This window comes from Adelges cooleyi, unplaced genomic scaffold, assembly GCF_023614345.1.
Source record: "Adelges cooleyi isolate 19-005CV unplaced genomic scaffold, UGA_ACOO_1.1 ACOO_flye_CR_arks_rails_tigmint_CR_PRNA_14, whole genome shotgun sequence".
Classification (NCBI taxonomy): Eukaryota; Metazoa; Arthropoda; class Insecta; order Hemiptera; family Adelgidae; genus Adelges; species Adelges cooleyi.
Window position 1 is genome coordinate 121,394 of NW_026095795.1, and position 12,063 is coordinate 133,456.

The 12,063-nt window shown below is 27.6% G+C and overlaps 2 protein-coding genes across 2 annotated transcripts in view; both read right to left on the reverse strand.

Moving 5' to 3' along the window:
• LOC126847995 (cytochrome P450 4c21-like) overlaps positions 1–12,063 on the reverse strand; it is a 40,590-nt gene that overhangs the window by 22,451 nt on the left and 6,076 nt on the right. The gene's annotated exons all lie outside the window — the stretch shown is intronic.
• LOC126847992 (cytochrome P450 4C1-like) overlaps positions 5,078–12,063 on the reverse strand; it is a 64,082-nt gene continuing 57,096 nt past the window's right edge. The window contains exons 7-8 of the mRNA XM_050588478.1: positions 5,609–5,798; positions 5,078–5,521 (exon numbers count right to left, since the gene is read on the reverse strand). Of these exons, the coding sequence (XP_050444435.1) occupies positions 5,193–5,521; positions 5,609–5,798 (519 nt within the window). The 3' untranslated portion in view covers positions 5,078–5,192. The remainder of the gene's footprint in view (positions 5,522–5,608; positions 5,799–12,063) is intronic.

Here is a 12,063-nt window from a genome sequence, read left to right on the forward strand (position 1 = left end):
TCAGACCCTAACTCTTCTCTTATCACTTATCCTATCATTTATTTCTTACCTCTAGTCTCTAATCATTTGTCTCCTATCACTTATTTTTTATCATTTATTTCTCATCTCTTGTTTCTAATCATTTATCTCTAATCTCTTATCATTTATCTTAAATCTCTCATAATTTATCTCTTACCAATTATCTCTTTTCTTTTATCTCTTATCAATTATGTCTTAGCATTTATCTTTTATCACTTATCATTTATTTCTGGTCTCTAATCATTTTTCTCTTATCATTTTTTGAGTTAGAAGCCGAAAGGGACTGAAAATGATGTGACCCCTCTTTTAAGGTGAGCTTTAGCACTGAATAACAGGGCGTAATTTTTTTTTCTTAAGTCATTGTTTTTTTACTTAATTGCCGAAACCTTCAATTTTTGACTTATCGAAAAAATGAAAATGGGGGGCTTATTTGGGGGTCCTCTAGATGCCCAATCACCTATTACTCACCTTTCATGCTGGAACACCCTGTATGTTGGATTCAGTAAGTTGGTTATAGTTAGGTCGACTTGGCAATTATCGCAATGGGTAGGAGGATCCTTATTTGTTTGTTATGCTTGTGTTAACAGAGAATGTCCCATTCTGGCTTTTGTTAAGGTGACTTCGTGCCGTCTTACTAAGTGTGAGGGAATAGGCCATTTTCAATAATTTTCTTAAAATTTTTAAGTTTATGAGTGAGTGGCGTAGAATCCAAATAATTTTGCCATACCATGTTTATTTTTTTTTAAATTTAATTTAATTTTAAAAAACCATCATAAAATACATAGAATACAAAAACATCAAGTTAGTTTACATGATTATCTATCTCTTTTAAGCTATAATAGCTTGTGTTAGAGATAGAGAGTAATTAATTAATAATTAAGAACACAAATTATATCATTAAGTAACAAAGTAATGTGATAAATAAAATAGAAGTAAAAAACCAAAAAAAAATTTAAAAATTTTAACAATAGAAAAATTGTGAGTATGAGATGTAATATTAAATATAACAGAAACATATGAATGACTTAAACTATTTTAGAAAACTATTATTAATACACAATTTCTTTAACATTACTTTTAGAATAGTGAATATTTTTTTTATAATGCCACGGCAAAGATTTAAAATACATAGGTTCTAAATAATTAACAAAAGATTTATAAAAACAATTTGACAGGTATATTATACCGTATATTTTCTCTATTACCTTCCAACAATTTATAATTTTTACCTTGTATGAACCTTTTACAAGTGTGCGAAATGTCAATTTTTTTATGAAGAAATCTGGTTGGTAAAATACCCAGCTCTCTATAATTTTGAGTCGTAGAATGTTGCAAGGAGTTCTTGTTCAAACAAATTCTTATTATGTTATTCTGGTTTACTTGCAATTTATTTAGAACATTATCGCCTAATCCCTCCCCCCCATACTAGCATTCCATATTGGTTATTGATTGATATAGGGCAAAATAAATTACATATTAATATCAAAATTGGGCAATATCTGTAGTAATATTTTGTGATTCACAGTATCAAATGCCTTTTTTAAGTCCAAGGATACAGCAATCACCTTGTTACTGTTATCTAATTCATTAAAAATAAACTAGGTCGTACTAAATAGAGCATCATCTAATTGTATTATTCGACTTTGTGTACCCGATAAAATTTATTTATAATTTGGTTTGTTAATGTTAACACAATAATAACATTGGGTAAGTCTACCGTATCTAAAAAAATGTAACAACAAATTATTTAAAAAAGTAAAAACAGTGAAGAGCAATAATAACTGTTTTTTCAAAGCGCAAATAAATTTACATTAAAATTCACCAGACAAAAAAATTAGCTTGATAATTGCATCTCTTCCATAAACTGTATTTATTATATAATTATTATAAAGGAAATTAATGAAAACACAATAGTAATAATGTCGGAAAGTGTAATTTGAATTTTAAAATACACTACACTCAAATAAAGAATATTCTATATTATGCATATTGCTTTGGTAATAATGCGAAATAACGCACGATGGTTTCTTTATAGTGTAATTGTAATATTGTGTACTTTAATATTAATATAACAAGTATGTATGCTTTTTTTTAACTATATTACATGGGTAAATTAAATAATTTTTTGTTGCAGTACATTCAATACACGTTGACAAACCAAGAAAAAAGAAAAAATTAAAAACTGATTAGAGACTTTTTTATTTTTTTTAATCATTTTTTATGTATTAGAAACGTATTTTCGTTGTATTGTGTACTTTAAATAGGAAATCTACCTGAAAAAAAATTAAAACTCTAACATTGAGTCTTGGATGAATAACAGTTAACAATTAAAATTAAAAATTTAAATTGTATCAATCATTTTGAACGAGAAGCGGTTCATGCCGGTAGAATTGCAGTCTACCACAGTAAAAAAAGACAAAGCGAATATTGTTATTATCTCTAATATGGAAGCAATCTTCAGAAGTAATAGTCTTACACATGTTGCAGACATTTGTTCAGCCATATGTGCAATAGTAAACAGTATCAAATTAGTCATGATAATTATCTTTTGTTTTTTTCCCAAAAAAAGTCAGTATAGTAGGGTCACGGCATAACGGGGACGGGGAGGTCTCAGGTTTACAGGAATTATTACAACTGAATGTGATAAAATTACTTTCAAACAAACATTTTGATGCTAGTTTTTTAACACATCACCTCACTTTAATATTTTCTTACTTTGCTGCTTTTTACTGTGACTGGTTTGGACGGTACTGTTATAAAAAAAATACTACTGTTTCGCATCGAAGCGTTTATTTACTAATAAAAATTTACACTTTCAGTTATAATAATCCCTGTAAATCTGTCACTTTCCAATGTCCCGACCCCACTGTAATGGCTTTTTTAACCCCAATTGATGTTTTATATGGTTTATATGTTTTAGGTTTTTAAATTTTGGCCTACCGTTTGGTAATGGGTAAGTTTATTTTCAAGACATTAAAGTAAACTGTTCATTTGCAAAATACAAGACTAGCACATTGTGGTTGAGACTTATTGGAAACCAGATCACGTTTTGTTTTGAAATTAATAATATATACTTATGTAAAAATGATATGGAAACGGTTATTTTTTTCTTCTTTTTATTAAATGTGAACGATACGCATATTATGAACTGTTCGATTTGGGATTTATCAGTTGAACCGTAGTGGAAGTTTCGGAAATGGGAATTCATAATATATTAATGTTTACAAATGGTTTATAGATCTTAAAAATGTTTTTATTTTAGTAATAAGATAGATACATTTTGGGTTAGGTTAGGTTAGGATAATGACGATTATTTTTGTTACACTATCTAAATTAAGCGGTTTAGGTGATCCATGGGCCCAGACACAAATATGAAAACTAATTAAAAACATCAATGTAAAAACAATATCTTCTCAGCTCTGCATCGAAGCTAAAATATTCATATATCAAAAACTAAGTTGTTTATTCTTTATTCTATATCGCTATGATAAGTTGTTTTTTTTTCATATTATACTTATAACTATTAAAATAACAGTGCAATAAAAAAAGGTTAAGAGATAAAAAATGGATAACATTTGTTTTTAAGAAGTTTAATACATACATTTAAATTTAATAAATTAGATAATTATCAATACCAATGTAAAAAAATAACACCTTGTCAGCCCTGAATTGAAGCTAAAATATTTAACTATTAATAATTTATTTTACAATTATGCTGTAACTAAAAGATAATATGTACGCATAACATTGAAAAAAAAAAATTCAGATGATCTTTACTAAAATATGTATAAACTATAGTGTAGCTAATCTGGTATTCTCGTATCTGTATTACAAAGACAACGAACATATTATTGTTTCTCTTAAATTACTAGAAATTGAGAATACGAAAAGAGTAATAAAATGTGATAGATAGGCGTAATTACCTTCTGCTAATTTTTAATAAATTAATCTTTAGTGTTTAAGTTCCCTGAAGTAATAAAACAAGTAACAGCCCCAATAAATAGAATTGATCGAAGTTGAAATGGTTTTTAAAAACATGGGCAAATTGTCATATTCATAATTTACAATCTAGGACACATTAGAATAAAGCGAAATAAAACAAAATTATGTCAGTTTATGTTATAAAAACATTTATCCTTGAGGGTAAAAGAGTTTTTACATTTTTTTTTATTATTCCGTTTTTATCAAGACAAATTGCTTATCATCCGTTAATCGTAGTTTGCTGATTATAGTTGGAAATTAACTATTAGATTAGTAATTTATTTTATAATAACACACTGATATGAGTATAATATGGTTTTGAAATACAACAATATATTGTTCTAAAGTGAATTTTTTCATAATTATATGGATCCAAGAAAGGACTCCACGAAAAGATATCTTTTTTTAATTTTTAAGTCCTATTAAGTCTCCCTGGAATTGTTTACATATTTTAAATAGAAATTGATTAAATAATTTGTTTAATATGATAATAATAAAATGGTATAATGTTTTTTCTTGGCTGGCTAAAATAATAACACTCTAATTTAACCTCATATCGATTCAAAAATGTAACGAGTAAAAAATTAACATATTTTTTAATGTTTTTATTTATAACAACGGTTTTACTAACTACATATTCGTCATGAAAAATAACGAAACCCTATTTAATATGATTACATTAAATTAAAATAACACTATTAAAAACATTGCTTCAATAATTGATTACGGTCTTGCTTCTATTTTATCGTTAAACCCTTCGACAAACTTTAGTGTCGTTGAAAACATTACACGGAGATTATCTGGTTTAGGACTCTTATCCGACGGATTAAAACGATAAGACCTAAACAGTGTTTAGATGACAGTTTTATTGACATATTTTTTAATGCTTTTAGCAGTTATTTAAGTCCAAAAACTAAAAATAAAGACATCGATATGAAGAATATAATACACTTACACATTAATGATGTCTAAAACCGAGAGAATATGCGTTTAGGTAACTTAAAAAGTTTACAGAAAATATTTAGTAAAACGAGACAACACCGTCAAATTGGTAAGCCAAAATAATAACCATAACCGAAATACCTAAAATCTAAAAAATAACAAAACCCTATCTAATATCATTACAAAATATCCGAAAAGTACAATATAAATGTGTAAATAATTTTGGTTCTAAAATCTGCTTCAATAATTGATTACGGTCTCGCTTCTGTTTTAACGTAACACCCGTCGACAAATTTTAGTGTCGTTGAAAACATTACACGAAGATTTTCTGGTTTAGGACACTTATCCGACGGATGAAAACGATAAGACCGGACCAGTGTTGAGATGACTGTTTTCATTTGAAGCATTGCATATTTGTAACCGGGGCAATTCCTGTAACCAGCACTAAAAGGAAGAAACGAATACGGATGGCGACTGCGACATGCTTCGGGCAAGAAGTTGTCCGGGTTGAATTTCTCCGGATCGGGATAGATTTGCGCATTAAAGTGTAACAGAGCAGGGAAAGTTAGGAACGTTGACCCTGCAGATATTTTTAAAAATTACTTTACTTTGTTATTTTAAGTATCAATTGTGGATAGTTATCAAACAAATATATCTATGGCCGTACCTGCAGGGATTAAATAGCCTCCAATCATTGTTTCCTTTTCTACGTTTCTGCCAAATAATGGGGCGGGGGGGAAATGTCGCATAGTTTCTTTGATTACACGTTCCAAGTATTCCATGTTTTGTAAATCATCATAGGTAGGTTGTCGATCCGGATCGCCAGAAGAAAATATTGTCAATAACTCTTCCAACACCTATTATGAGGCAAAGAAAAAAATATACAATTTTTTCGTTACCAAGAATACCCAAAACGTGTAATTTTAAAATTTATATAAAAATACAAAATATGGGTTACTTTATTTTGTACATCCTGATGATGAGCCAACATAAATATTATACATGCGTTCGTCATAGCTGTTGTGTCTTGACCTCCTAAATACCACATAAAAAAAAAATAGAGAAAAACAATTCCTCTTAATACGCATGTTAAAATATATAATAAACATACGACCAATTCTTTCCAAAAGTCATTTTAAAAAAAAAACACGTACCAAATATAACAGTAATTATTTCATCCCGTAATTGGTTAAATGTCAACTGATTTTCATTCTCGAGCATTATCTCAATAAACGATTTAGATTTAAGGCCAATACATTCTTCGTTATATTCTTCCTGATTGTTTATATTGTTCTTCAATTCTGTATTTTTTCTCTGAACTAAATAGTCGATGAAATTAAAAATTTTACTTTGACTTATGTCATGTTTACGTTTAAGGGACGATAACTGAAATAGACTTTTGTTCCAAAACCACGGGTGTGTTATTCGGTATTCCCAAACCTAAAACCAATCTTCAGTAAAAAAGGCTGACATGCCAACTCAAAAACATCATCGGCAAAGTACTTATTAGTTATAAAGTGTGCCTTGTAATATATATTCATTCCAGAAATCATGAAATATTGAACGTATACCTTTAGTATGACATGTAAATTCTCCACAAATACATGCTTTGCGTTTTTCTGTGCATTTAATTTTACACCCAAAGCGGTTCTTCCGATCATCTCCATTGTCGCCATACCGATTGCCCAGCTTATTTCACATTCATTTGTATTATTTTCCCGTTTCTCGTACAACACCTGGCTTAAGAATTTTGCTTCCTCGTAAAATATTGGTACGAACGATTTAAGCATCGAAAACTTAAACCCCGAAGATACCAATTTTCTATAAGTATGATATAAAATTTAAATGAAGTTTGAAAGTATGCAACTTTTTTTTTTAATATTTTCCATTATATTTTTCAATTGGATATACATATTGACACTTTATTTTTTTTTTGTTGTTTTGTTTTTTTTATAATTGTAAAAAAAATAAATATAATCTAAACTAAAAAAGTTCACCTGTTCATTTTCCATTCATGGAACATCCTGTTTGTAAATATTCCATCGCCCATAATTGATTCGGTTATCACATTATAAAGTTTACTTTTTTGGAACAGATTAGTATTAGTTAGAACCGCTTCTACATCTTCAGGTTTATTAGGAAATACGATTAAGTGATTAAAAAACCATCCTTTGAGTAAGGTATTCTCGTATCTATATTACAATTACAACAAACAAATTATTGTTGCTCTTAAGTTACTAGAATTTGAGAATATGAAAAGAGTATTAAATATAATAGATAGACGTGAATACAACATAATTACTTTCTGGAAATGTTGAATAAATTTATCAATAGTTTCTCAGGTCCTCCAAGAAAAATATGTAACATATCCATAAAAAAAAATCCATTTGGACCGGGTATTTGTTTTGCCAATGATGTATTTCTCCAGTTTACAATTTTAAAATAAAGAACTACTACAAATAATATTACCGCTATACGTATAACCATAATGTTATTCAGGCTTGTATTATTTATTATGTCCCACACCTGAAAATATCGTGTCCATTAATTTATTTAATTATTAGTTTTATTTACCATCGTATTTTTTTCGTTACATATAATTTGGTGCTATAACTAAAATATAATATGTACACATAACATTGTTTTAAAAATAATCAGATTACTTTTACCAAAATATGTATTGACTACAGTAGATAATATTGACTCGTTTCCATGGATAGTTGAAGTTGAAATGGTTTTTAAAAACACGGGCAAATTGTCATATTCATAAATTGCATTATACATATCACTTATTGCTTATTAAAATATTTGGTAGTTATGACCTAAGCCGGTTATAATACATTTTAAAAAACAAACGGCTAAGTCCATATGCCAAAATTTAAGTTTCCACATACAATAATTAGTAACATAATACTCACACAATATTCAACTAACTTTTCGGTGAATGATTTTTTTAAACAAATTTTAAATAAATGTTGTAAAAGTGTTTATTGATCTTAAAAATGTTTATATTTTAGTCATAAGTTAGATACGTTTAGGGTTAGGTTAGGTTAGGTTAATGACAATTATTTTATCTTACTCTAACTAAAGGAAGTGGTTAAGGTGATGCCCTGAGTCCAGACAAAAATTAAATTTAAAATATGGAACCTAATTAAAAACATCAATGTAAAAACAATACCTTCTCAGCCCTGCATCGATGCTAAAATGTTCATATATCAATAACTAATTTTTTTATTCTTTATTCTATATCTCTATGATAAGTTGGTTTTTTTCAAATTATACTTTAACTTTAAAAAAAACGGTGCAGAAAAAAAAAAGTTTAAGAGATAAAAAGTGGAAAATATTTTTTTTGTCACGAATTTCAATACAAACATTTAAATTTAATACATTAGATCATTGTCAATTTTTTTTACTTAAACCCTTAAGTCCTAATAATTAAAAAGTTTAGTTAATACATTTTCTTACCTGCCGAAACGTAATCATTTCATCGAATTGTATGTTTCATAAGTGGAAAACTTGAAGTTCTATTACTATATTCAATTTTTGGCAATTATACACAACGACTAACTCGGTTTTAAGTCATTCTTAACATTTATACTCTCATTTCATACGCACTCCCACGAATTTAAAAAAAAAAAAAAAAACAGAATGAAAAAAGTTATTCACTTTTTTGCACTGTATAAAATAAAGCCAGTATAATTGGTTTGGGGAGATAGTAAGATCGAAGCATAACCGTGTAATAGATTCAAGTCATTGTAAAGACAATAATTTGGTTAAAATTGTAAGTGTTTGTCTTAGTGTAACCGATATTCTTAATTTTGTTATTCAATTAGGTCATTACGCGTTATCACTGGAAACAATACTTTTACTGGTACTTGGGGGGGGGGGAGGAAAGTTGAAAAAGTTTACTGTTTTACAGCCAAAATTTGAAAAAAAAAATCCATACAAGTTTTTAAGTCCTAGGGGGGTGCAAGTTTTTTTATTTTTTGCGTTCTTTAGCCGTAGTTTTAAGACCTTCAAGTTGAAAATTTGTCATTAGTTAGAACTTATATGTATTTATAACAATATTCAATAATGTAAAAAAGTTATAATTTACAAACAATGCTATCATATGCTTCATACGAGTAACACCATTTGTCATTCATATTTCAAAAAAGTAACATAGTTTGTCACATTTATATTACTACACAACTAAATAAATTAACAGTACACAACATAATTGTTTACACCACGTGGTGTTGGTCTAAAATATAATCTTCTTGTTCAAATTCTGTTGATGAAAATTAGTAAAAAAAAAACACTTAATACTATAATTTTCATATAAACACAATTTATATTATAAAATAAAAAATAAATAAATTAAAAACATATAAAAAATGTTAACTAGTATACATTTATTCAAATATAAATTTTTTTGGCTTATTAAAGCGTAATTAAAATCAAGGTTTAAAACAAAACAAAAAAGGTATAAATTACATTTAAAGCTGAATAAAGAATCATGAATTATTTATATTATTGTCATTTATATAATATTCTTGTTAAAATTCTGTTGATGAAAATTAGTAAAAAAAAAACATAAATACTTAATTATTATCATAATGTAATTTTCATATAAACACAATTCATATTATATAATGTGAGTTTCACAGAGTATATTTTTGTGAACGTAAGTATAAATAATATCCGTTCAAAGTTTAATTTTTTTTTTTATATCTCTGAATATTCGTAAGAGTGTGTATGACATGAGAGTACAAATGTTAAGAATAACTAAAAACAGAGTTAGTCGTAAGGTAAAAAAATATTAACTTAACATTTCAATTGTTACGACTCAGGGTTAAATTAAAGAAATTCTCAAAATTTTTTAAAATCATTTTTATTGATAAAATGAATACATTCTAAATGACTTAATATACTATCATCTTCAGATCTCTCTAAATTACCTATTATCTGATATCTAACATTAAAAAGTTTATATAAACATTCGTAAAATAATCGTGTTTTTATTATAATTTCCATTTTTCATTTAATGTTATATAATATTTTACTAACAGGAAAAAAATCATTTAATCATTAAACCATTTAAAAAAAAAATGGCATTCGAACCTTATAAAAAGATACTAATCTCTCGTGGTGCAAGAATTAAAAAAAAAACTCAAGTTTGTCTTACTATCAATAAATAGTTGCTCATTTGTAAATACAGAACCTTCATTTAAAACTTTCTATCTTTGCTGGTTTATACTGTGCTTGGTTTGGACTGTACTGACTTGAAAATACTAACTACCGATTTGCATCGAAGCGTTTTTTCGAAAGTGATTTTATCACTTTCAGATTTAAAAATTCCTGTAAACCTGTGACCTCCCTGTCACCACTATGCCTCGACCCAACTATTCTCCGTCCCCACTATGCCCCGACCCCACTGTACTGGTTTTTTTTTTTTTGCAAAAACGTAGTGGATCAAATAACACATCTACGATGTCTTGTTATATTTTGTTGGAATGGTCGACGATTCATGTTTCAATCGTTTGTACTCCATAGTTTAAATTATAATCGCTTATTCTCAATAAAATTAATATTTATACTATATACTTATATACTATATATAATATATATTATATACTTCCATTAGAGCAATCTCACACAAACTATTTATACTTCATAGATTATATTATTTCAAAGCAATATTCTACTTATACTTCTATTTTACTAGATTGACAATGTACAAAATAAAATGCAACTAAAAAAACCTTTTCATAGATCCTTAAAATGTAAAGGGCGGGATAGTGAAACGGGTTTTCCCATTTAAATACATTAGAATATTGCCGTTTTATTGCCTTATCCTGTATAACAATTTCTCGTTATTTTCTAAAGAAAAATCGATTTTCTTACATTTAAATTAAAATAATACGTATACTGGTACTGTGATGGAGAAAACAATACATTTTAGCTACATATATTACTATATTTTCAATTTTAATCATCCAGAAGGAACTTAAGTAAAAAAAAAAAAAATTAAATTTGTGTAAACTTAAAGTCAAAAGTGGTAATTGAGCACAAAACTTAATAGTATCATTCTGCATAGATATACATAAAATTGTTTTAATGATTTGATAAATTTTTTTTTAAGATTTTAGGTGTTTTTGTTAAAATATACGCAATCTGCCAGAACACAGTTTTCCGGCAATTAAAAAAAAACTGTAGTGCCGAATTTTTCACCCGTTTAATATGTTATGGATCCATATGAGTTCCAACTACTGGCTAATTTTCAACCCAAAAGTTTTAAAATTACGGCTAAAAACCCCGAAAAACAAAAAAAACTTGTACCCCCTCCCCTAGGGGGGTGGGAAATGAGTATGACGTGTGCGGGCATACCAAATAATTATTTCTTATACATTTCAACTCGATCCGACTACTTTTCTCGAAACTATAGCCAGTAAAAGTTCTAACTTAAAAACTCGTACGTTTTTTTTTTTTGTTTTTTCAACTTTCGTCTGTGAAGAATTTAACTTTTTCAACTTTTACCCCCCCAAAGTACAAACTAGACAAAATTTGTGATTTATAGAGTTGCTATTCGAAGGAATTGGTGAAATATTAAAAAAGTTACAGTGTATACAGCGAAAAAAAAAGCCCACATCAGAGTAAAACCAATACCTTCTCGCTTTGCATCGAAGCTAAAAAAAACGGTTTTTTTATATTTTCAAATTTTTTACATTATTCTTTGATATTTACCTCATATAGTTTTTATTTTCTTAGTTGACCTTAGAACTGGTCACAGAATTAATTTAGACTGGGTAGATTTTTTTTTACTTAGAAAATTAGAAAATACTGATTTTTGTGTTGTGTAAAATAATTTGCCATACTAGCTACCGTTTTACTCTATTATCACCAATAAAAGATATGTTATGAAAAAGTTAAAATACATAGGTATACCGTGATAACAATAATAACAACAATCTGTCCTAATAATTTGAATTAGTTTATATAAACGTAAATTTAGTTGTATATCCTTCCCATTGTAAGAAGCAACTATTAAATTAACACCCATTTATTTGCAATTTTACAGTCTTAAGGCGCACTTATAAATATCAAAGTATAATGGTCACTACCAATGTTACATCCGATACA